Here is a 25,011-nt window from a genome sequence, read left to right on the forward strand (position 1 = left end):
CATAATGCAGTGTTGGGGGTAACTCATTACAAAAGTAACATATTACATGTAATATATTACTTTTAGCAGTAACTCAGTAATATAACGTATTACTTATAGGATTTCAGTAATATTATACCAGTTAGTTTGTCAAGTAACTCAAGTTACAAATTGAGTTACATTTTATTAAATCAAACCACATATTTAAAAAAGATACAATCATTTCCTAATTAAACTGTGTGTTTTTATGCAAATAAATGCGGTTTAAACTGACTTCAAGGCGGTTGAAATAATATTTTCGGGATGGTTCCGGGGTGGCGATGTCATTCTGCTACTGCTGTTGTTTCGGTAAAGGTAATGCAAAAGTAGTGTAATAAGTAACGAGTTACTCTACACAGAAAGTAATATTGTAAAGTAACTTATTACTTTCAAATGAAAAGTAACTAGTATGTACTGTAGTATATTACATTTTGAAAGTAACTTGCCTAACACTGGCATAATGGAACCACTTCTTGGAACCACTTCTTAGAGTATAAAGAGAGACCAGAGCAGAGTGTCCCACACAGATCAGAGAAGATCACTCAAGCAGATCAAAGACCCTCAACCAGACAGTAGCACTTCTCCTCTCTCTCTCTCTCTCTCTCTCTCTCTCTCTCTCTCTCTCTCTCTCTCTCTCTCTGCATGAAGATGCTGGTGTCTCTCGTCCTTCTGGGGCTGCTCTGCTCCCTCCACCTCACATCTGCAGGTCAGTGCCTCTGTGGGACTTCATGGAGCAGCCGGGATAGCCACATTGAAGAAGAGATACAATTACAAATTCTGTTGTTGATGAGTGTTTTACTGTGTTCACAGCTCCACGCGGAACACGATATCTATCTGAACACAACTGCTGTTCAAAATTTATTCATTACAAAATTCCACTGGGCAGAGTGAAGCAGATAACCCCGACTGGAAGTCACTGTAAACCCAAAGCAGTGATGTAAGTATAAGTCTATACTGTCTTGACTCCAGCATGGATTGCCAATTAAGTGTGGAATTTTCACTTTTGTCTATACTGAGTTTGAAAGGTGTTTGTGTGTTGTGTGTTTCTTACAGATTTACAACTTTGACAAATACGAGTCTTTGTGCTGATCCCAACCAACAATGGGTGAAGGATCGAATCTCAACGTTTTCTCAAAGTGCCTTGCTGTAGAAATTTGCTGTCAGGGCAGCCTCGGCTGCAGCTCTGCGCTCAGGCGAGCTCCACGCTCAGACTTCTTCTTCGTTGGATATTTTTGGGCCAGCTCCACTCTCAGACTTCTTCGTTGGTTATTTTTTGGGCCAGCTATGCACTCTTCTTCGTTGGATATTTTCAACTCCTCTTGTGAGGCTTGTCAGGAGTCCACAACTCCTCCTGCCAAGTGTTTTTTTTTAACTCAATAGATTTGAAAATAATTAGATGTAAGTCAGAATATCAATAAGAAATTTTGTCAAAACCAGATAAGCTTAATTTACAATTCGACTTTATCCTGTAAACCAGGTCCCTTCGAGAATCAGAAACAACATTGATGGAAATTGTCTTTTTCAAAAACAAAATGAGACCATTTGTCATTTATAATATGGTTAACACTTTATAATCACCTTCAGGAGTAAGTCATTTATACGCTATTAGTTAATGATTTTTTATTTACTAATGATTTGCTCATCATTTGTTCATGATTAACAAATGTGTATAGAGACAGGTTGGAATATAAAAACTTTGAATGATTTACAACTTAATCATCTACAAATGTATATTATGTTTTGTAAATGATTAGTTCATCATTAGCTCATCATCAACTAATACATTATATTTTTGTGATATTGATTGTAAAGTATTGTTTATGTTGAAGCTTTTTATTTTACGTGGAAAATATTACATTCATAAATGCAAATTGTTGATTGTTACATAATACCCCTATGTGATTTGTTTGGTCATGTTTCTTCTTCTTCTTTTGTTGATTTTCTACCTATCTGTTGATTGATGGCTGTATGGATAGAACATGATTCAAAAAATTCCATCTGACCTCAGGAAGTGAATTCCCATTAATTTCTCCATTGACGTTTCGTAAAATCCTTATAGAGGTTTACTTGGATAAATCAAGTGATTCAGCTATGAGAGACCATGAAACATGTATTTATTTATTCATTCATTTATTAACTTATTTATTGGAGCAGCTAACTGCATGCAGTTAGATGCCTTGCTCAAGGGCACCTGAGCTGTAGTCATACTAAGGGAGGGGAGTGTCCCTCTTTCACTTTCTCCACCCAGTTATCCATTATAAAAGTGATTAAAGACTTAGGGAACTGGGAATAATAACAACACTGCCTATAGTATATACAGTATCAGTCCTATCGTAATCCTAAAGGAAAAGAAAACCACACAGAAGCCTGTTCTACTTTTTTATTATCTAAGCAATAGAAAGGCAATACAAAACATACAACTATGCCCACATCTGTGGGTGAAGTATACCTTTTCTTGTATCGCTTTAACCGCATTTTCACAATTACAACAACAGAGTTTTGCTGCTCCAAACTCTATAAGTGCCAAAATCCAAACGGAGTTTCCAAAGTCTAAAGAGACAAAACTGCTGTGCCTGGATACAAAGAGCACAAGTCTAAAAAGCTCACCACTAGCAGCTCATGCCCAAAACCATCTGCAAGAGTACAATATTCTTTCCTGTATATTCTCATAAAATGTAAAAAAAAAAAAAAAAAAATCTCTCTATATCATGTAAATCTACGTTAGAAACAGTTCCCCAAAATAGGTCAATTTCATTTTGCTTGTATAGATATACTGTATATAGATCAGGATAGTTTCATCTGCTTCATTATCCCATTAAGTAAAGGTTAATTAAATGCCCCATGTGCACCCTGATACACTCTGAGTTCCCTCTGCTAACTGCAAATACATGATTTGTCATTATAGATGTGTAGAAGCATGCATGTGTGTGTGTGTGTGTGTGTGTGTGTGTGTGTGTGTGTGTGTGTGTGTGTGTGTGTGTGTGGATACACTGTATGCAATTGCATTTCTGTTTAGCATGTGTGCACGTTCTGCTGTGTGTGTGTGTGTGTGTGTGTGTGTGTGTGTGTGTGTGTGTGTGTGTGTGTGTGTGTGTTTGACAGCCTAACCGCAAGCGTCCCCCCCAATGTTGAAGCTGTGGCTATGGGCTTGGTGTGTTTTTCATTTGTTTCTGTCTGTGTATGTTTGTCCTCATGTAGCCTACATTTAATGCATGGATATGCGCTTGTGTGTGTGTGTGTGTGTGTGTGTGTGTGTGTGTGTGTGTGTGTGTGTGTGAGTCTGTATGAGTGAAGCACATGTGTATTTGCATGCATGTGACTGCGTGTGCTGATGTATGTTGTTGTGTGTGTGTGTATTGTGTGTGCGTGTGTGTATGCATTTGTTTGTGTTTCATGTGCATGTGTACATTCATTCATGTGTCATGTGTTGCGTCAGCTTGTCCTCACATGGAAAATGTCAACATTGGTTGATTTTCAAGGTGTTTAAAACAGCCGATGTTTACGATTGTGACCTCTTGTGAGTAAGTGCGTGCGTGCAGTGCATACGCCAGAGTCGGGAGCTGTAACCAGGAAGTAGCGGTGACCTCTGGCAGTGTTTAACGTAACGACAGTCTGATGTTGAAATAGCTCGATAACTCGTCTTTCAACTTCCTCATCGCGAGAGACCCGGTTCACCTCCTGATGTGTTGACTTTTTAACCCTAACCCAAACCATAGTATCGCTTGCCAGCCTCCCCTCCCTTCCGTGAGAGGAGTCTGGCAGCACTGGTCTCCTTTCTGGAATTGCGGGGGGAAAATGCTCTGTTTGTTTAAACCAATCACACTCGTCTTGGGCGGCGCTTAGCGGCAGTGCCCTTGGAAAATAGTTTCCAACAATGCAAAGTATTCGTCAAAACTATTCAGCGTGTAGCAACGAGCTAGCGTGTAGGTTTCTGCCATTAGCTTGATAGCTAGTTAGCGTTGTTGTTTTCATTTCAGCGGCCGGGGACATTTACATCGACACACAGGGAGGAGGGAGCGGAAGCCGCTCTGATTGACATGGTCGGAGCCAATGACAGAGCTTGCAAGCGGCGAGCGGAAATCCGGCAGCGACTGGAATCGACGCCTCCAATGGGAGAGCAGCTGTAGAGCAGGGGAGGGCTTATGCCAGCAGCCTGTTTCCATGTAGCCAGACTGGCAAGCGCCCAAACCATAACATAACAATAATAAGTGATGTGACATTTTCAAATTAACCCATGTCTTCAAATGAACCATGTTCCACGCGAGGTGTATCACCTGCATGCACCATTTCACTCATGTCGTTTTGGGAGTCACTGGAAATTGACTTCTTCTGTCATTTCGGTATGAGGATGTGTGTGGGTGTGTGCGTGTGTGTGCGTGCGTGTGTGTGTGTGTGTGTGTGTGTGTGTGCGTGTGTGTGTGTGTGTGTGCGCGTGCGCGTGCGTCCTCTCAGTGATGAGTGCTGTATCTGGAGCTGTCTCTGGTCTCAGTTGTCTTGATCAGCAGTCTCGGGGCAGGAGTGCTGCTGCTCGAGTGGTGGTAGCCATTAGTACTTTTAGTACCTGGAGACAGAGACAGAGAGAGAGAGAGAGAGAGAGAGAGAGAGAGAGAAGAGAGAGAGAGAGAGAGAGAGAGAGAAGAGAGAGGGAGAGAGAGAGAGAGAGAGAGAGAGAGAGAGAAGAGAGAGAGAGGCTCAATTAAATGTACTTTGTGTGTGGAGAAAATTCCAGTGAGCCTCAGTCAACTTGCACAGACAGGAGCATGACCCATTGACAGGCGCGGACTGCATAATCGGGCACGTCGGGCAAATGCCCGGTGGCCTGGCCTGGCCTGGCCTGCAAAAAAATAAAAAAAAATAAAAAAATATATATATTTTTTTTTTGGTGCCCGCAGTCAGGCCACTCACTGAACAGCAGGCCAGGCGCCACCTACTGGTTTACTAGTGGTTTTATTACTTTATTCAGGGTTAAAGTGGGTGCATCTCATTGTAAAATTGGACTCGGCCCAAATTGGGCTTCAAACGGCCCAAATTGGCTTCAAACGGCCCAAATCTGGCTTCAAACGGCCCAAATTGGGCTTCAAACGGTCCAAATTCCTTCGGGCGCCGGCACGCGCGTCAAGCCGTATCGGCCTGGCCTGCTTGGTATCTAATGCCCGGCCTGAATTATTTTCCCAGTCCGCCCCTGCCCATTGACCTTGGTTTGGTCTGTGGCTAACTATCTGTAGCTCAAGCCCGGATTAGCAACTCTATGGGCAGGGTGAGTGCCCCGGGGCATCAGCCAAAATGATTCCGTGGCTAATTCTACTGTATTTCAGAGGCTGTAGCGGGCTCATTTTTAAAGCTAGAGCGAAGCTACTGATATCCTATGAAACTAGAAGATCCAAGGCATCCAGTGATACCAACCAGGACATGCTAGCTTGTCAGGAAGGGGGCTAAATACCGCTCCAAATTTAGACTCAATTTAGTAAAGGGAAAAACGGGCATAGCCATATTCAAAGGGGTCCCTTGACCCGTCACCTCAAGATATCTGAATAATAATGGGTTCCATGGGTACCCACAAGTCTCCCTTTACAGACATGCCCACTTTATGCTAATCCATTTTATTCTTAAAAAAAAAATCCAGCTCAAGTCCGGGTCACCCTGGGGCATCACACTGTGTTAATCCGGTCCTGCTGGAGCTAGTGACAGCAGGGATTTTGCTGAGAAAGGACTCTACCACTCATTGTGTCATTGGTGAAGGGCTAGGTTTGAAACAATCAGAATTAGCCGTTGAAGTGACAGGAATGATGTGTTCCTTCTGGTTGAGTCAGACACGTACTGTAGTTGGAGACGGCCTGGATGTTGAGGATAGACTGCTGTCCCAGTCTGCAGAGGAAGACATTGTGGTTACATGGTGGAGAGCAGGGGGAGGCGATACCACAGAGTGATGGCAGCCAGCAAATACATAGCCAGAAGTAACGTGGCAGAACTAAACGTCCGCATTACGTCCGCGTTGACTGAGGTGCAGGCGCTGTGCGCAATCATCAGTATAGTTCCGGCTACTGTATGTTTGCTTGGAAAATGACAGTGATCTCGTCATTTTGGATTATTATTTCATAGCGTGATGACAACATGAGTCACAACATACATTTTGAGAGTTTTGGTGCTGTTTTTGGTAGCTGAACGGGGGTACGCTGCTGTACCAATCCAAAGCCGTTTGTTGTGCTAAAGCTTACTAGCAGTAGCAGGAGGGCACGTCGCTACCTTTCTATTGTACGCACAGAGAAGAGAAGGGTATCTCTCTTCTCATCTTACTTTCGGGAATATGGCAAATAGAGGAATGTTTTGCTGCACCGTGGATGTGTGAGAAACTAAATTTCAATCCTCTGTATGTCGTGCATATATAGCAGAATTGACAATAAAGTTGACCTTGACCTTGAGGATCACAGCATTTTAATTTTGCATCGAGGCCAGACTTTGGGGCCAATTCTATTGGAGTGAATGGGGCGGGCAGGGTAAAGTCCCTATAAACCATCTGTGTTGTTTCATCTTTGACTAAAAAAGGCTTCCAACAGATTAAAGGAAAGACATTATGTGATGTTGACACGATATGATGGTGAGTGGATGTGAGTGATGTCTTAGCCTTCCCTGTTAGGGTCCTTGAACGTAACCAGGAAACATGGCACCGTTTTCAACCAGGAACCAGGCCGTTTCCTGGTTGTTGGAACGGCGTTATAGCGAGCAAAACTGAAAGGTAGGGGTTAGTTTCGTATAAAAACTACATAGCTCGTGGAAGCTCGTGGCATGTCGCCGGTCTTCAGCTTTGCCGGTAGAGAAAGTGACGTCACTATAGGTGACAGTGCATGTAGTCTTTCTGATTTATAACTTCTAGTGCAACAGTTTGGCGACAAACTGCGACTTTTTTTGACATGCAAAGTTACGTTTTAAATTGACAAAATTAGCGTCGGCACCCCGTGGCACAATTCAAACGGGATCTAAAATTGAACCTTTTATTCTCCGTCCACCGCCATTCATATTTTTCGCAGCGCTGGTACAGGGAGAAAGCAGGAAGTGACGTTTCACTTTGTCTCTCTATGACACTGGTGTTATGACTCGCACAGACACCGAGTCCCGGTGGGAATAGTCAGAGGACTAGGAACAGAGGACGCGTTGAGAGTGAGAAGGCATTGCACAGCCCGTAGAACCAGAGCCACTTCACACAGACTCTTACCTGTCCTCCTCTCCCTCCAGGAGCTTCCTGTAGGTGGCGATCTCAATGTCCAGAGCCAGTTTCAGGTTCATCAGGTCCTGCGGGTGAAGAAGATGATGATAGGATGATACGTACCTATTAATGCTACAGAGCCCCCCACCCCCAGTTCCCCTCACTTCCTTTTTTTCTCCTTCTGAAGATTTGCTATCATTCATTCTTGTCCAACAACGAGCGAGAGAAGCCGTCACAGCAGTAAACATGAAGGCAGACTTTTTGTTTACTCATTGAGCTGAGTCGAGTGTTTTCATTTAAGCGCTGAGTTACGCTCCACTCTGCTTCCTGACAGTCAGCTGATACCACAGAGAGAAGACCTGGAAGTCTGCTCCAGGAGATAATCCCTACTGGTCGTCTTTGTTAGTGGGGACAGCAGTTATTTCGAGCTATGCTCCACAGTGTAAAGTTCTGTATTTTTAAAACGGCAGTAAACAAGCAAATGTTCAACTGTAAACAAGATGTAGCCATATAAGTAAATAGGCTGTAACTGTAAATGGCACTGGTGGTAACCAGCGACCTACTGAATCGTGACTGACCATAAAACATTTCACTTGAAGCAAAAACAACAAACAAAGATGGAGAATTTGTTTTGAAAATTCGATTTTTTTCGTTATTGTTTTTTTTCGTTTGTTTTTGCTTCAAGTGAAATGTTATGGTCAGTCGTGATTCAGTAGGTCACGGGTTGGCTTGGTTCCAGCCTTAAAACTCGTTATGTAAGGATTTTTCTAAAATGTCTATGGAGAAATGAATGGGGAACTCTCTCTCTTCCGGGGCAAGAAACGTCACGTGACTATTCAGCTCTATTCACTGCCTTCACCCCCCCCCCCCCCCCACCACCACCCTTTGCCCCCCTCCCCTCCCCCACCTGGTACTCTCGGAGCTGTCTGGCCATGTCCTGCTTGGCTCTCTGCAGAGCGTCCTCCAGGTCTCTGGTCCGGGCCTTGGCCTCTTTCACAGCCAGCTCCCCTCGCTCCTCTGCCTCAGCCAGCTGGTTCTCCAGACTGCCGCGCTGAGGAGCAACGAGACAACAACCACTCGAAACTTTCTGCTCTCCTTTCATTTTTTTCAATCAATCATTACCACATTCACTTTGAGACATGAGTATAATTACTGGAAACAAATGAGACAATACACCTATTTCACATGCAGCCAAAGCAGCCATTTTGTGTCGAAAATGCCGGAAGTAACGCGATATAAAAATTAAACCTCCTGCTCCAGCATGAGTTTAAATTTGTATACTGTGTTACTTCCTGCAGCCTCTACTGGTGTGAGCTTGAAACTGCCTCCCCACCATGCTCTCACTTGTTTACGATAATTATACCAAGGTATCATAGTTCATTTGTGATGATATACTGATGTAGAAAAATACATGGAGCACTTAATGCCTGTGTGTGTGAGTGAGTGAGTGTGAGTGTGTGTGTGTGTGTGTGTGTGTGTGTGTGTGTGTGTGTGTGTGTGTGTGTGTGTGTGTGTGTGTGTGCGTGTGCGTGCGTGCGTGCGTGCGTGCGTGTGTGTGTACCTGTGCTTTGACCGCCTCTATCTCACTCTGCAGTCGGCTGATCAGCCGGTTGACTTCTGCCACGTCTCCCTTCACGTTGCGAAGCTCGTCTCCAAACTGCATGGCCTGCACCGACATCTGGTCAAACTTGCAGAGAGAGAGAAGTTAAGCTGCATGGCCTGCACCAACATCTGATCAAACTACATGGCCTGCACCAACATCTGATCAAACTACATGGCCTGCACCAACATCTGATCAAACTACATGGCCTGCTCACATCTGATCAAACTACATGGCCTGCACCAACATCTGATCAAACTACATGGCCTGCACCAACATCTGATCAAACTACATGGCCTGCACCAACATCTGATCAAACTACATGGCCTGCTCCAACATCTGATCAAACTACATGGCCTGCGCCAACATCTGATCAAACTACATGGCCTCCACCAACATCTGATCAAACTACATGGCCTGCTCCAACATCTGATCAAACTACATGGCCTGCACCAACATCTGATCAAACTACATGGCCTGCACCAACATCTGATCAAACTACATGGCCTGCTCCAACATCTGATCAAACTACATGGCCTGCACCAACATCTGATCAAACTACATGGCCTGCACCAACATCTGATCAAACTGCACAGAGAGAAAAGTCCATGTGAACCCACTGCTATTAAAATGAGATCTGTATCCTATCCAGACATGTTATCCGGATAATAAATGACACAACCTTTGCGTTTACACCTGGTGTTTTTAACGTGTTTTCGCATTGTAGTCGTTATCCTCATTCCGGATTGAGACCACCAGAGCAAAACCTGCGCCAAAACCGGAGTAATTTGAGGTGGTGGGGCAAATCTGTAGGAATGGTTAAACATAGGCTATTTATTTTTTAGGTCTGCTTTGGGCAACATTGGACACATCTCCTCTTAGCCTATTCATTTTGACTGGAGTACACCTCCTCCCTCACCCTGATCAATGTGTATTGATCAGGCAGTGGCAGGAGTTGCGTGTGTGTGCCGTCTATATGGATTTGTTTAGGTTATACAAATATAGCTGTGTTATATACTATTCCAGTTGCTATTTATCTAGTAGACAGAGACACATAATATCATTATCACCTATACCGGTGGCCAACCACAGCCAGGTGACAGCATGTTGTAGGGCTGCATGATATTGGAAAAAACTGGCATATATATGAAAAAATACAGGAATTTTCACCAAAAGACTTGAATAGGTCTATCAAGCCTTGCCCGTTTAAGAAGGTGGCCTAGTGTGGGTAACCTGCATGGTTGACGTCGTCAACCACGTGGTAGGAGAGTGTGTTTTTAGCCGCAGTTGCAGGATGCTAAGTGAGTAAAGGTACTATAGTTAGTAGGAAAAGAGCTTAGAACGTCACAGCATTACTGTAGGCTATGAGTTAATTAATTTATTTATTTAATTTATGATGAGACATCGCCTGAATCTATTATTATTAGGATTTATTAGTCACACTGCTCTGCTGTCTGTATATTATAGTATTATGTACCTTACATATTTTCTCACTTCTTATTTGATAGTACTTTGATAAAGATTGTAAGAAAATGCACATATTTGACGCTTTATTTTATTTACTTTTATCGTTACTTTACTGACTTATTTCTATTCTCCTTATCATTTCTCTATGTCTATATATTTTGTCCCTTCTAAATACGAGCAACTGCAGCAGAACCCAATTTTCCCTTGCGGAGCAATAAAGTATTTTTGATTCTGATTCTGAACACAATGCGGTCTGGATACAGATGGCATTTGGATGTGTAAGCGGTCATGGCCTCCTCACCTTGGTCTTGTACCAGGCCTCGGCCTCGTCTCTGCTGTGGGCAGCGATCTCCTCGTACTGGGCTTTAACATCAGCCACGATCTGCTCCATGTTCAGGGTGCGGCTGTTGTCCATCTGCACCACCACCGACGTGTCCTTGATGCTCGCCTGCAGCTCACGCAGCTCCTGTCAGGGCAGAGAATATACCATGTGACTGACGGGTGACAGTAGAGACACGCTGTTTTACAAAACATTCCAACAACACACCACAACACATGGTGATGACTTGTTGGCTATTGCAACTTTAAAAGAGTGTGTGTGTGTGTGTGTGTGTGTGTGTGTGTGTGTGTGTGTGTGTGTGTGTGTGTGTGTGCGTGCGTGCGTGCGTGCGTGCGTGCGTGCGTGTGTGTGTGTGCGCGCGCGTGTGTGTGTGTGTGGGGAAACATGAAATTACAGCTGAGTAAAAGCCTCTAGCAATTTGATTATCTAAACACGGGTTTTGCATCCATTCATTTGTAAATTACGCTAGTCAGTAGAGTACATGTCAAGTTACGAAACCAAACCCCTTAATTTGATCCCTGAAATCTCCTTAATTTCTCCATCACATGAACATTAATTATTCATTAAAAATAACATGGCTTTAAAAAGTAAGTTTAGTATCATATTAAAGGATTTATTGGTGCATGAAGACACTAGAAGTTAAGGGACTTTTCATGCCTTTATTTTGTGCAGGTTTAGAAGGTTAATAAGCTCCCGTCTCCTTGAATTGTATTAAATTAGAAAGTAAGCAGTCCAACATTAAGGGGTGTTTTAAGGTAAATATAAGGACATTTAAGGGATTATTGGTTCATAGAGTGTACAATCTGTGTTAGAAGTATGACGTTAAACATAATCTTGTGTTGAAGTGGGCGTTTTCCCTATAGTCATCATCATCAGTAAAGGATGTGAAAACCCAGATTCCCTGATGTTCGAGATCGACTCTCCACTGAGTCGTGTCAAGGTGACGGAAAAATGAAACCAACGCACTAAAGGGAAGTGCAATCTGTCATGGTCGTGCAGGGACACAACTTAGTGTCCAACAATCACATCTATATAAAGAAACAAACAGGGACACAGAGTGAAAGCATGAAAAACACATGTTACCTCCTCATAGACGTTGCGCAGGAAGTTGATCTCATCAGTCATGGCGCCCACTTTATCCTCCAGATCCGCCTTCACTAGGTAGGCAGAGTCCACATCCTGAACACACACATGCACGCGCGCACACACACATGCACGCACACACGCACACGCACGCGCACACACTCACGCACGCACACGCACATGCACACACACACACACACACACACACACACACACACACACACACACACAGAAAATAAACATGCACACAAAAGTTAGAGACGACCCAAGAGATAATTTTGCATGTCAGAGTGCTGCAGAGTGCTTTACCCACTATGCTTCTGCTAGCTGGAACAAATTGCCTGAACACCTCAGATCTGCCCCAACTTTAATAATAATAATAATGATTGGATTTATATAGCGCTTTTCTAGACACCCAAAGCGCTTCACAGAAATCATTATTCATTCACACCATTCGTACCAGTGGTGGTAAGCTACGGGTGATGTAGCCACAGCTGCCCTGGGGAAGACTGACGGAAGCGTGGCAGCCATTTCGCGCCTACGGCCCCTCCGACCACCACCAACATTCATAGACATTCATACCCATTCATACGAGGCAATTTACTTACTTTTAAAAATAGACTAAAGACTTTTATGTTTACCGTCGCTTTTAACTGCTGACAGCACTATTATACAATTGTTTTTAAAACATAGATGATTGCAATTACTGCTAAAAGCTGCAGGTCTGGGGATGGTTCCGTAATACGGATATACCCACAAGAGGGTGAGGTGATGCGTCAGGAGGGACGCACGCATAAGGGGAGCTTAAAAGAGGACACCGTACCCAGACCTGAGTTTTATGTGTGTGTAGTCATGTTTCTTATATAGTATGTCGGGGGACTAAATATAGATAAATTGATTTATTCTATTATGCAAACCCAATGAGTCCTCTATAAGTTTTTTGCTCTTTTTGCAACTGCTGCGCCTGTTGCTTAATGCACTTTTTATACTCTTTTTTAAAGTTTTGTTGTGATGCTTTTAAATGTCCATTTTATTCTCTTCTTTTATTCTTTTATTTTCCTGTCAACCATTTTATGTGAAGCACTTTGAATTGCCTCTGTGTATGAAATGTGCTATACAAATAAACTTGACGACTTGACTTGACTTATGACCAGTGGTTCTCGAACCTTTTCAAGTCAAGGACCCCTAAACTGACACAAATTAGACCACGGACCTCCATCCGATACGATACTTTTGCTTTTAAATGTTTTATTACAGTAAGTGTATGAAACCATGACCAAAACAGTCCTACATTCTGTCATTGTGTTACTTATTCATGGAATTATAGTGAAAAATAAATGATTCCCCTTTTTGCTGTGGACCCCCTGAAACCCCCTCCAGGACCCCTGGGGGTCCCTGGACCCCAGTTTGAGAAGCTATACCATCTCTAACTTCATGCTGTCGTAGTGTCACACTGTCCTTCTGCGTGTGACTCAATGATGGTAAAGAGACAATACACTATTATAGACAGAGAGGGAGAGAGAGAGAGAGAGAGAGAGAGAGAGAGAAAGAGGAGACAATAAGGACAATAAAGAGTCTGAGCTAACTCACCACACCTATGAGAGGATGAATGACTGCCAAAGGGGATGAATGTGTGTGTGTGTGTGTGTGTGTGTGTGTGTGTGTGTGTGTGTGTGTGTGTGTGTGTGTGTGTGTGTGTGTGTGTGTGTGTGTGTGTGTGTGTGTGTGTGTGTGTGTGCTGACCTTTTTTAGGATAACAAAGTCATTCTCCAGATTGTTTCTCTTGTTGATCTCGTCTTCATATCTGGGGCAGAAGGAAGGGAGGGTTACACTCATTACATTGGTAAAACAGGGACATTACCAACTCTCGTAACGGGACAAGCCCGTCTTTTATTGTCACACGAACACCACAATACATGCATGCGGCCACAACAGACTCATGCTGACGGTGGCCAGTGAAAAGTGTCCTCTGCATTTAACCCATCCAGGCATGTCCTTTCCTCCGAGGGGCAGGCCAGGAGCAGTGGTCGCTTTCTCGTACAGCGCCCGGGGACCAACTTCGGATGTTGTCGTCACTGGTCAGATGACGATGACGATCTGATCTTCTGCACCAGCCCGTCCCCACAAGGAAAATGACAACATCGGTCGATTTCCAAGGGGGTTACAACGACCGATGTTTACGAATGCAATCTCTTGCGGTCGTGTGAGCAAGTGCATGTGTGCAGTGCATATGCCGGATTTCGGAGCTGTAAACAGGAAGTAGCAGCGCCCTCTCTGGCGGGCTTTAACGTAAAGTCAGTCGGATATTGAAATAGCTCCCTGACACGTAAGGGTGAAGGGGCGGGGTTGGCGGACCGGCAACGTCCTCATCTTTCAACTTGCTCGCCGCGAGAGTCTTCGAACGTCGGTCGAACTCTAGTTAGTAGCGCATTTAATTAGGCTATTATGAATTAATCATGAATTATTTATTTTTCCAATTCTAATAAATATCAATTCTCCTAATCCCTACAGAGCTCAGCGTACTACAGTAATAACATGATTTACTTGTGTTTGTAGTCCTCCACCAGGCCCTGCATGTTCCTCAGCTCTCCATCCAGTTTGGTCTTGTCGTTGTTGACCAGGTCCATCTGGCGCCGCAGGCCGGCCATGTACGCCTCGAACAGCGGCTCCACGTTGGAGCGGCCCACCGTCTGGCACTGCAGCAACTCCAGCTTGGTCTCCAGCATCTTGTTCTGCTGCTCCAGGAAACGAACCTGGACAGAGAGGAGGACAGACAGAGAGAGAGATGAGTTATGAACCTGGACAGAGTGGAGGACAGAGAGGAGGACAGAGAGAGAGGGATGAGTTATGAACCTGGACAGAGAGGAAGACGGAGAGAGAGAGTTATGGAGGGCTTATCAGGTCATTAACATTGGTTGGTTTAGTAAATTTGTTTATAAGTTTGTTCATGTTAACTGAAGACTCTTTGCTAGCCGAACATGTAGCCTACTAGCCTATTGTGGTTTAGAGGCTAAGACACAGTAACCAAAATTTGGAAACAAATCTATCTTATCCGATTATTGACTAACATTATTGACTAACGTTATTGTTTCAGTTGGAGAAATTACATTGCACTCTCAAGGGCTTGAAATGTTCTTCCGTTACTACAGTACATTTAATGAAATACAGTTGTTGTCTTGGCTGCTTCAGTGCTTCTTCACCAAACTCCAAAGCATAATTTCCAGTCCCTATAAATCCTCCTGTACTGTACGCAGTATTACTGGAGTCAGTATTTGTGAAGATGAGAAACTCTCTTCTGAAGCCAGAAACCAGACATCTGCAACTCTGTGATGTCAACTAGATGGAAATGAGGCTGAAAGTGAAACAGATTTCTTGAGGAAAAGATTTGGGTATTAAACCTCAACACATAAACTACTGTTGAAGTACCTTTGAGCAATGCTCTTAAACCCCAGCTCCTGTTGATCTGCTCAGACAGTGGTGGCAAACGGCAGAAGGCTGTGCTTATACGGGGCAGCTTGCAGGTTTAATGGTAGTCTAGCTCAACGGAAGCTCCAATGCTTCCAATGGCTCCAACCATTTCAGTCAGAGCGCAAGGGAAAACGTTCTGCTCAAATGCCTCCCTCCGCCGCTGTGAACCAACAACAACGCTATACGCTAGCAACCTACATGCTGAAAATGGCAAGTTTCGACGAAGATTTGGATTGTACAATAAAACAGGGCGTGCTTGGTATACTCTCGGTGGATGGTTGTATAGAGATAACGGAGCCTTTTGTCCCCCCACTATACCAGAGTGAGAGTGAGTTGAGCCAGACTCTCTCTCTCCTGCGCTGCTACAGCGTGAGACGGAGTGTGGAGACAGTCTGCCTGCCAAGCGATACTAGTTTAAAGTGGTTCAGGGCAGTTTAGAAAATGAGGTTATGTGTTGATCAAAAAGCCTTCCTTTGGATAACAAAGGTTGGAGACACAGCTTCATTCCAGCAGATGACCAACTTTAGCTCCTAGCTGTCCCGATGCCTGCAGCCCGCCTGTATTGGTGCAGCTAGTGTTCCCTGCCTGCGGCCGGGTGTATCCTCTGTCTATTATGCCCTCTCCCTCCGACACACAAAGCCCGCGCTGTGTTCTGAGAGGACTATAATCCCCTCTGAGACACGACCACACCACATCTGACCTGCTTTATCAGGTTACAACCCGGCTCGATTGGACGGAAATGGGACAGATAGCTTCAATATCCAATGGCCCAAGACGGGTGATTCAACGTTTAAAAGGCAGTTTAAATCCCAGATGTACACACAGAGTTTCTGCTTTTTGAGATTTGGCAAGAGAGCGTCTCTGTATTGTAGTGTAGTGGGTCATCTCGAAGTCGGTGTCCATTTTCTACAACAGGCAGCGCCATTGAACGAGATCATATTACTAGCAAACTTAGGTCACTGATCTCGTTAAGCATTTATTTTTTCGCAACTTTTACCATGCAGATTGATTACCTTCCTGCCACAGATGAAAATGAGTCGAATGCCTGTTGTATTGGACTGATTCTCTGCATGAGGGAACAAGCTCTTTAATGGTCCAATCTCATTGAGGCCATTTACACCTGGCACGAACATGCGTTTTCTGTGATCAGATTGCAATCGGATAGCGCTTGACCACTTGAAAGTACAGGTGTAAACGCCCCCAAGACACATTGAAGACGGACTGCGATCTGATCGGCCAAACCACCTCCGGAGGTGGTCAGGGATGCATTGTGACCACCATTGAACACAAGTGCAAATGCAATGTGTCCTCTCAATCCGCATACAGCAACTGTATGCGGATTGAGAGGACACCCGTTTTGGGGGATCAGATTGCAATCAGATTGCAATCTGATCCCCCAAAATGCATGCTAACGTCAGGTGTACATGAAATCAGGCTAATGTGGTCAAGCACTATCCGATTGCAATCTGATGACAGAAAACGCATGTTAATGCCAGGTGTAAATGGCCTCAATGTGTCCTCTCAATCCGCATACAGCAACTGTATGCGTATTGAGAGGACACCCGTTTTGGGGGATCAGATTTCAATCAGATTGCAATCTGATCACCCAAAATGCATGTAACGCCAGGTGTAAATGAAATCAGGCTAATGTGGTCAAGAACTATCCGATTGCAATCTGATCACAGAAAACGCATGTTAGTGCCAGGTGTACCGTAAATTCCGGACTATAAGGCGCACCGGTGTATAAGCCGCACCTGCAAAGTTGACTATTTTTTACATATATAAGCCGCACCGGACTATAAGCCGCGGGTGTTTTGTACCCTGTTAGTCCAACGGTTGGATCGTTTTAACATTCGCGCGGATGGGGTTTTGACATTTTTGGTGGTCTAAGGCCAAAAGTGTGCTCAGGTCTTTTTTTCTGTGTGTTTTACAAAAGTCTCCCTCTCACCATGTTAGAACACTTCGTAGCTTGCTGTAGAGAAAATACTCACACGTTTACTGTTGGCGGTTGTTTTTTGGAACGCAAATTCTCATTGACTTCCATTATAACATACTTTTTTGGGACCTCCAGCCATTGAAAAAAAAAATGCACTCACATTATGTTTTTATTCTATCATCCTGGACCAAACACCTTGAAATTTGACCTTGAAATGGAATTTTGTGGTTGGCTGAAAATTTGGGGGAATTACATGGCCTCAAAGTCCATTGCATAGTTTTCCCATTGTTTTCAATGTTAATTTTGAACAAAAACAACACTTTTTTTAGGACCTCCAGCTTTTTTCCCCAAAAAAGATTATTTCCCTGATGTTACACATCTCACCTCGAGTCAAGGCTTGTAATTACTAGTTTCTATTGTGTTTCGCTATTTCCCCCTATTCCCCCAGTTTTGGCACAACAACCAATTACATGCAGTTTTCATGAAATGTACAGGAAATTGATCTGTATGCCGCACATGGGAAAATATTCAAAAACAGAATTTTACAGTGCACACTACTAATTTGAAGCCTTTAGACCAGGATAGATGCTGGACTAAAGCTCATTTGTGTTTTTTGGGGAAAAAGTCTGGAAGTCCTAAACAGGCACTTTTTGCTTTTTTGGCTCAAATCATGCAGTAAATATGAAAACCACTGATGATGTCACAATGTCTATGAATGTCATCAGTGACATCATTAGTGACCAAAAACATCTTACGACATCACTGATGATAATCTGATTACAAAAGTAATCTGATTACAAAAGTAATCTGATTACAATGAGTAATCTGATTACAAAAGTACTCTGAATTTACAGATAGAAATTACATTGTATACTGAATGTTGCTGCCAATCTTTGACCTATCCCAGGCTATGAAATCCCCCCCTTGAAAAATCCACTTTGCATTTATGGGAACAAAAATTTATGGGAAATTGTGTTTTTACTGTACTTTTACTGTACTTACAGTACTACTGGACACTGGCATTTGAGGGGTTAAAGTTCTGACTAAGTATGAAATGTTGGTACACATAATGAGGGATGAAGTTACCAATGAATAAAAAAATATATAAAAAATGTTTGGGAAAAAATTCATAATAATCTTATTAATTATTCATATTTTGGGTAGTTGCTTGGACCAACAGTAAGATGAGTTATAAAAAGATAGCAGGGTACAAGGGTATTTTTTTTTTTTTTTTTTTTTTTTTTTTTTATGTTTAATTACCATATGTAAGGGTTCATGCACAGAGGGGATTGTCGGGAAAGAGATGGCGGTTTGAGGAAGCTCCCATTTATTAACATTTCAACAAAACAACATAACACAACACCACCTGTGTTGTTTTTTACAGTGCACACAGTGTCCGCGGTGTGGTGAAAAGAGGGCAAGAGGGGAAATTAAAACAGAAGTGGATTTATAGTTAGAAAGAGTGCTAAAAAAGAGAGATTTTTTTTTTTTTTTTTTTTTTTTGGAAAAAATCCATAGATAAGCCGCACCGTTATATAAGCCGCAGGGGCCAAAAAAGGCCAAAAAACGGGAAAAAAGGTGCGGCTTATAGTCCGGAATTTACGGTAAATGGCCTCATTGAGGCCAGGTTGGGGTTGTATTACTCCGTCGGCTGCTTTCAACCAAAGCCTTGGCCTTGCCTTTAATCAAGTTGTTCTTCTCTTTACGGGTGGCCTGAAAGTTGGAGAAGGGGTCTTGTCGCCAAAATGCCACTAAAATGTCAGTTCAAACCCTTGGAGCCCTTGGATACCCCAGTATATATGAATGTTAATGAGAAATAAATCCCCTTCGCCCTTAAGCAAGGCACTTAACCCCAGTTGTTTTAATGTGACTAACCAGCGGCCAGGAGATACTGCAGCAGACAGCTCAGTTCAGTGTGTGACTGAATCAGAAGATACCTGACCTAGATTCAAAAGTGTTTGAAGTCGTCCCACCTTGAGAAGCACCTGCAGTGGCTGAAGGCTCTGAGGCTCTAAAATTGAGCCAACAAGGACTCTATTGTGTGTGTTACTGTCTTTGAAGTCACATCGACCTCTACAGATTCCTAGATCAGTGATTCCAAACTTAATCACTTAAAGGGGGACTAACCCCCCAGATATGTATCAGAACAGTGATTTGAAAAAACCTATGGAAAAAAACAAGAAATGACATACATGTGACATAGACGTATCCTCTTGTCTATACTATACTCTTTGGCTGTGCTCAGCTCAGGAATTTTTTTCAGAAATCGACGCCATTACAGTTTGCCCACCGCCTCGAAAACAATTTATTTGAGAGCTGCAATATCTTTATAAATATCAACAACTAGCCAACGCTGGTGGCCTGTATGGAAACAGATGCTCAAAATGGTTGAAAGTTATATCAATTTGGCCATTCAGTGGCGAACTGGAAATTTTATTATTTTTCTCCCATGTGTGTGTGCGGCGTCTTGTCTAACTACGTGAGATTAGTGACGCGAGAGCGCAGCACAGCACAATAGTCAGGACAAACGACCTGCTCTCACGCTCATGTAAATCACAATGCGAGATTTCTCCACGTCATTCCCTCGTCCAACTTGCGATAAACCGCGCCATGAAATCCGTTTTTAATTTTCGTTTTGGGGCTTTTCGTGATTCTTGTTAAAAGTTACAGCACCTCTGATTTTTCCTCTCAGGGCGCAGGCAGCGCAGGGCAGAGCTGCAGAGCTCTCCTCCTCGTCGGCCCATTCAGTCTGTCCAAACTCAATACCGATATAATGTCAGTATGAGATGCAGGGAAATATATTATAGTAGCCGATGTGTTTAGAGCAGCTTTGTCACGTCGTAGTATAGCGTTATATTTTACATGTGCGCTAAACTGCCATGAGAGGCAGAGCACTGCTGCGTGCTGCTGCTGCTGCGCGCGCCCCCTCGGCACGGAGCTCGGGGCTCGTGCATGAGCATACGACTCTCTCCCGCTTGACTGGCCAGGAGAAAGTGCTTCCAAGTCGGACTGATAATATAAACAACATAATTTGAGCTTATCCAGGTAAGATATTAATAAAGTAGTGACACATTCAGCGGGAAACTAACTATAATTAAGACATGTGCCAACTTTGACGACATTTGGTTCAGTATTTTAAGAGCAAACAGGTTTTTTTAACTTCCTGAAAAGTTGCTGTTTTGGAGATTCGAGGTCTTGGAACGACAGCGACGATATATGGAATTCTGGACAAAATCATATCTAGGCTACAAAAAAAAAAAAAAAAATCTGATTTGCATCTGAGAGACCAAATCTCATCATAGTATGAAAAGGTTGGGAATGATTTACAGCAACACAATGCCATGTCCTTCCTTTTATGATTATAGTGGCGTTTATTGATAGTATTGTGTTACATAGGAGTTGGTAGGAAAATAACAGGCGATTGTAATCAATTAACAGGTGATTAACAGGTCAAGTGACATCATGGGAATAGGCTTGGAGTTGTGAGGAGCCGAAAGGGTACAGGGGGAGTAGGGGAGTAACTATCTTGAAATCCCATAGTCTTTGGGGACAACGTGACATCAGGTTGTCCCAAATCTCCCATTCATTTGAGGGGGGGGGGAAGCAGTGTTCCACCCATAGAGGGCGCTTATGCCAGGTATGCTGCTGAAAAATGATACAAATGGTAAAATGGCAACAGTTTGCTGTCAAATGTGGAAATTTTGACCAGAATTCTTCACACATCACGCCCAAAGTCATATATATTGGTTAAAAGCTGAAAAAAAGTGTTTTGGGGGTTAGTTACACTTTAAACTTAGAGGACAGGGGTTTCAAAATATGTCGTCTTGTCATCCAAAAACTGATATATTCTTATTGTGAAGGCAATACTTTTCGACTATTAGACTTGCAGAAAAACCGGCACAGTCTTATTCTATGGGATGAATCAATCTTTGGAGACATTGCAGACTTTGCTCAGACTATTCTGTCTATTCCAGGCTTCCAGTGGTTTATGGTAGATTTATGTTACCAGTCAAACAGCTTCAAAAACTCATGATGGTGAATCAAAACACACCTTCATAACGTGAGTGTGAAGTAGGGAAGAAGAATTCAGTTTTCCCAGGCCACCCTGGTTCAAAATAGGTTACTTTTTGTACATGTTTACAGTGACCTGGACGGAAAAACTGTCCCTCAGCCAGCACGGCACGGCACGGCACGGCACTCCTTCCTCTGCAGGTTTTGTGACTGTGGGCCCTGAAGTGTATCTCTGCTGATGCGAGGAGCCAACAATGACTCTATTGTGAGAGTGTGTTACCTAGTCCGTGAGAAAGCAGAGATGTCCCCTAAGTAGGGTATCGATGTCCGGCATGATCACAGAGCCAGGGCACCCCTTCTGTGGGAAATGTTTACCGACGGAGTTCTTCAGAGGAACCTAAACGCACGTAAATACTTCCCATATTTAGATGCCATTTTCTGATAGCCAATGCCAAATTGCAGCATCGTCATTTAATACCCAAACACAAATGCCTCGTTGACTAAAATGCTGTATTTAATACATGATGATGAGGGGGGAGATTCCAGCCATGTTTGCCTGGATTCTAAGAGAGGTTGTTCTTTCCTATCAGGGATGACCCACAGGCTGGTGGTGAAAGGCGAAAACAACGTGTAGTCATGAGAAAGCTCGATCTATGTGAAGAAATCCTATTAACTCTTTGATTCCTCCAGTAGTCGATAATACTCCACCTTAGATTTAAATCTTCCTTTGATTGAGTCATGAATGCATAACATGACGTTAAGAAAATAGGTTCTACATCTTGCTTGGCAATGTACATTTCAAACCTTGATATGTGAGAATTTTTTTCTGTAAATGGGAGTGAAACATTTTATCAATAGACTTGGGATTGTTAATTGCAAACTAGTCTCAACACCCGACCCATGAGAGTTCTTATACGCTGATACACTACGTTACTGCATGCTGCAGAGCTCTCTCTGGGTCTGGGATGCTTCCCCCCCAGCCGGCTGGTTATGGGAGGGAACCGTTCACTTGGCCAGTGATTGGCCAGTGGTGGATTCAGTCTTCCCCAATCAGTAACGACTTCGCGATCAGACGACACGGGAGGCACAGCCCATTTTTCGAACCGCTCTCTCATCGGTGCTACGACCTGTCACTCATTCAATTTCAATCCGCCTTCAAAAACCAGCAGTGGCTGTGAAGTGGCACAGACTCACCTATGTAGTATGCGGAGCGAAGCGATTCAACATAATATTCGAGTCTGGGGAGAGACTAATTGCAAACTAGCGCTAAGAGAGTGTCCCATAACCGTTTTCACACCACTTTCACTCACCACGGTGTGGTAATATAGCTATTTCTAATCCAGAATCTACCTGATGAATTGCAAGTTGCAAATGGCACTGGTGTCAGCCCAGTCTTTTGCTTGTGGAAGAAGAAAGGAAGAGGAAGAAGTGGAAAAATAAGGACTGATCACACTAAATGGGTGATATCAGCGACAGGCTGAAGGGGCTTTCCTGAAGGCCATGGGTGTTGTGAAAATATGTATTGGAATAATGAGATGAGATCAAGTTGAAAAATGAGAAGAACGTTTTTGTGCATGCCCTCTCTGCATTGCTTCGCTGCTGACGAGCCAATCAGAGTGATTTCTCTCACCAATATGGCCCAACAACGCTGATTCCATAATGCTGAATCGGCCAGAAAAGCCGCCGACACACCGCAAAAATATGGCTCCAGACCATTCTACAGACGCTCACCAACGACCCGACATTGCTCGACCGTTGGCCTGGTGTGTCTGGGCCCAAAATGTACAAGTAAAATAGAAGGTATCTGTAGGGCCAGATAGTTATTATTAGTTTCTGTATCAATAAAGTTAGCTTGTGTTGCTACGTAGCTGCAGCACGTAATATCAGGAGATAATATCACTATCTTAAGTTAGGCTATCCATAAAGGTAACTTTTGTTCATAGCTCCATTAGCTCTCTTATCTGTGAAGTTAGTGAGAGTCTTTAGTTATTTAATGAGCTAGGAAACTCAATCATGCAATTTCCACTGGTTCTCTCCAAACATGGGACTTAACTGCTTCTACTTTCAGCTAGAGACCCCAACTTTAAAAATGTTTGTTACTTGAGGATAGGCAGCTATTAAACTTTTCTACATTCTGTACATTTTTGTTTTTGACATCAACATTTTCTTAGTTAAAATTGGCCAAGATAAGGGGAGTTAAGGGGAAAAGGTAGTTTCTCCAGACAGAGTCTCCACCCTAGAAATCGAGCGTGCGTAGTGTGCGAGATTTCTAGTATTAAAAAAAACAAAAAGAAATGGCAGGCAGTGAATAGTGACATCTAGCGGTCAAGCTGTATTATTGCTTTTTAAGATTAACTCAGATGAATTAAATGTAAAGCCGAAGCAAGCACACATCCCACTTCTTTCAAGAAAACCAGTGGTTCTCAATCCTGCTGCTGGTTTTCTATCACAGCAGGTATAGTAGCTAACCTATCTGCTCAGGTGTGAGTCAGTGGCTGACTTGATGAATAAAAACCAGCAGAGCTCTGGATCCTGAGGATCAGGATTGAGAAACATTGAACTAGACGACACATTTTTTTCCCCATGAAATTAACTCCTTCTCGGTCCTAGCTAGTCCCTTTACCTTGTCTATGAAGCTGGCGAATCGGTTGTTGAGGCTCTTGATCTGCTCCTTCTCGTGGGCTCGGCTCATGGAGAGGCTGGGGTCGATCTCCAGGTTGAGCGGGGCCAGCAGGCTCTTGTTGACGGACAGGGTGGCGATGGGGGCGCCCAGGCCATGGTGCATCCCGTTGGTGCCCGCGTACAGAGAGCTGCTGCTCAGGGAGATGCCGCTGAAGCCGCCCGGGCCCGGGCCGAACCCGCTCACCCTCCTGCTGCCGCTGCTGCTCCGCACCGAGCTGCTGGAGCTGATCCGCTTGGTGCGACTCAGACTCATGATGGAGGGAGAGAGAGAGAGAGAGAGGTGCTGAGGGACTCGAGAGACAAAGGACGGAGGTGTGGACGGATGGATCGATGGACGGGTCGATCAGGAGACAGAGTGGAGAGACTGAGATGGACCGATTGGGAGATAAGACAAAGTAAGTAGATGGATACAGGATGGGAGATACAGTAGACGAGGGAGAGCTGTCAAGGAGAGAGACGGAGACGAGTTTCGGCTCAGGACAGAATGAAGGAAACAGTCGGTGAGGAAACGAGAGAAGGAGTGAAAGAGGAGCGCAGGAGAATGAAGCCTCTGCCCACAGTGAGCTGTCTCAGGTGACTGGCTGGCCTTATAAAGCTCCCCAGGGTGGAGTCATGAGAGGAGGAGGAGAGAAGTGAGGTGTCGCATATCAAGGCTTTGGGATTTTTAGGGAGAACGCATTGAGAATGATGCCCAGTTTCTGTCCTCCTGAAGTTTACACTTTAAACATCAGGGGCCAAATGTATCAACCATGTGTACACATGAAAAGTGTGCTGCACTTTCCACACAGCTTTCCCAATGCATAAAAATCCACGGGCAGTAAGAATTTGCGTACATCTTTAATCTACTAACAATACACATCTAATAAATATACACAGAGTTTGATGCATTTGGCCCCCAGGCATGTAGACAAAAACCATCCTGATCATGTGACCTCACATTCTGTTTCACTCTACTACAGTATCAGTCTGGACTCCGAGCCCCGCCCACAACCATTTCAGTGGGCGGGAGTAATTGCCTTGACAGGCAACTCCTTCAGCCAATCAGCGTCCCCAAATGCAATCGAAATCCGCTCGAAAGAATGGCGAAAACATATCCGTCGAGAAACTACGCTGGTATAACTCTTGTTCTGTTTAATTGTGGTTATTGATTATTTCTGCAATAACTGCACTTATGGCTGCTTACTCTACCAACGTCAATGTTAGCG

General features: G+C 43.7%; 1 protein-coding gene across 1 annotated transcript; it reads right to left on the minus strand.

Annotated features, from left to right (window-relative positions):
- Positions 1 to 7,224: 7,224 nt before the first annotated feature.
- LOC310799301 (keratin, type II cytoskeletal 8) lies at positions 7,225 to 24,059 on the minus strand (the record flags this gene model as incomplete). The annotated part of the gene is made up of 8 exons (XM_083661898.1): positions 7,225 to 7,305; positions 8,127 to 8,270; positions 8,781 to 8,906; positions 10,588 to 10,752; positions 11,710 to 11,805; positions 13,453 to 13,513; positions 14,254 to 14,462; positions 23,748 to 24,059. The coding sequence occupies 8 exons, from the start codon at positions 24,057 to 24,059 to the stop codon at positions 7,225 to 7,227; spliced, it is 1,194 nt and encodes a 397-aa protein (XP_083518024.1).
- Between the last annotated feature and the right edge of the window lie 952 nt (positions 24,060 to 25,011).

The sequence above is a fragment of the Poromitra crassiceps genome (assembly GCF_964638095.1).
Source record: "Poromitra crassiceps genome assembly, chromosome: 27".
Taxonomy (NCBI): Eukaryota; Metazoa; Chordata; class Actinopteri; order Beryciformes; family Melamphaidae; genus Poromitra; species Poromitra crassiceps.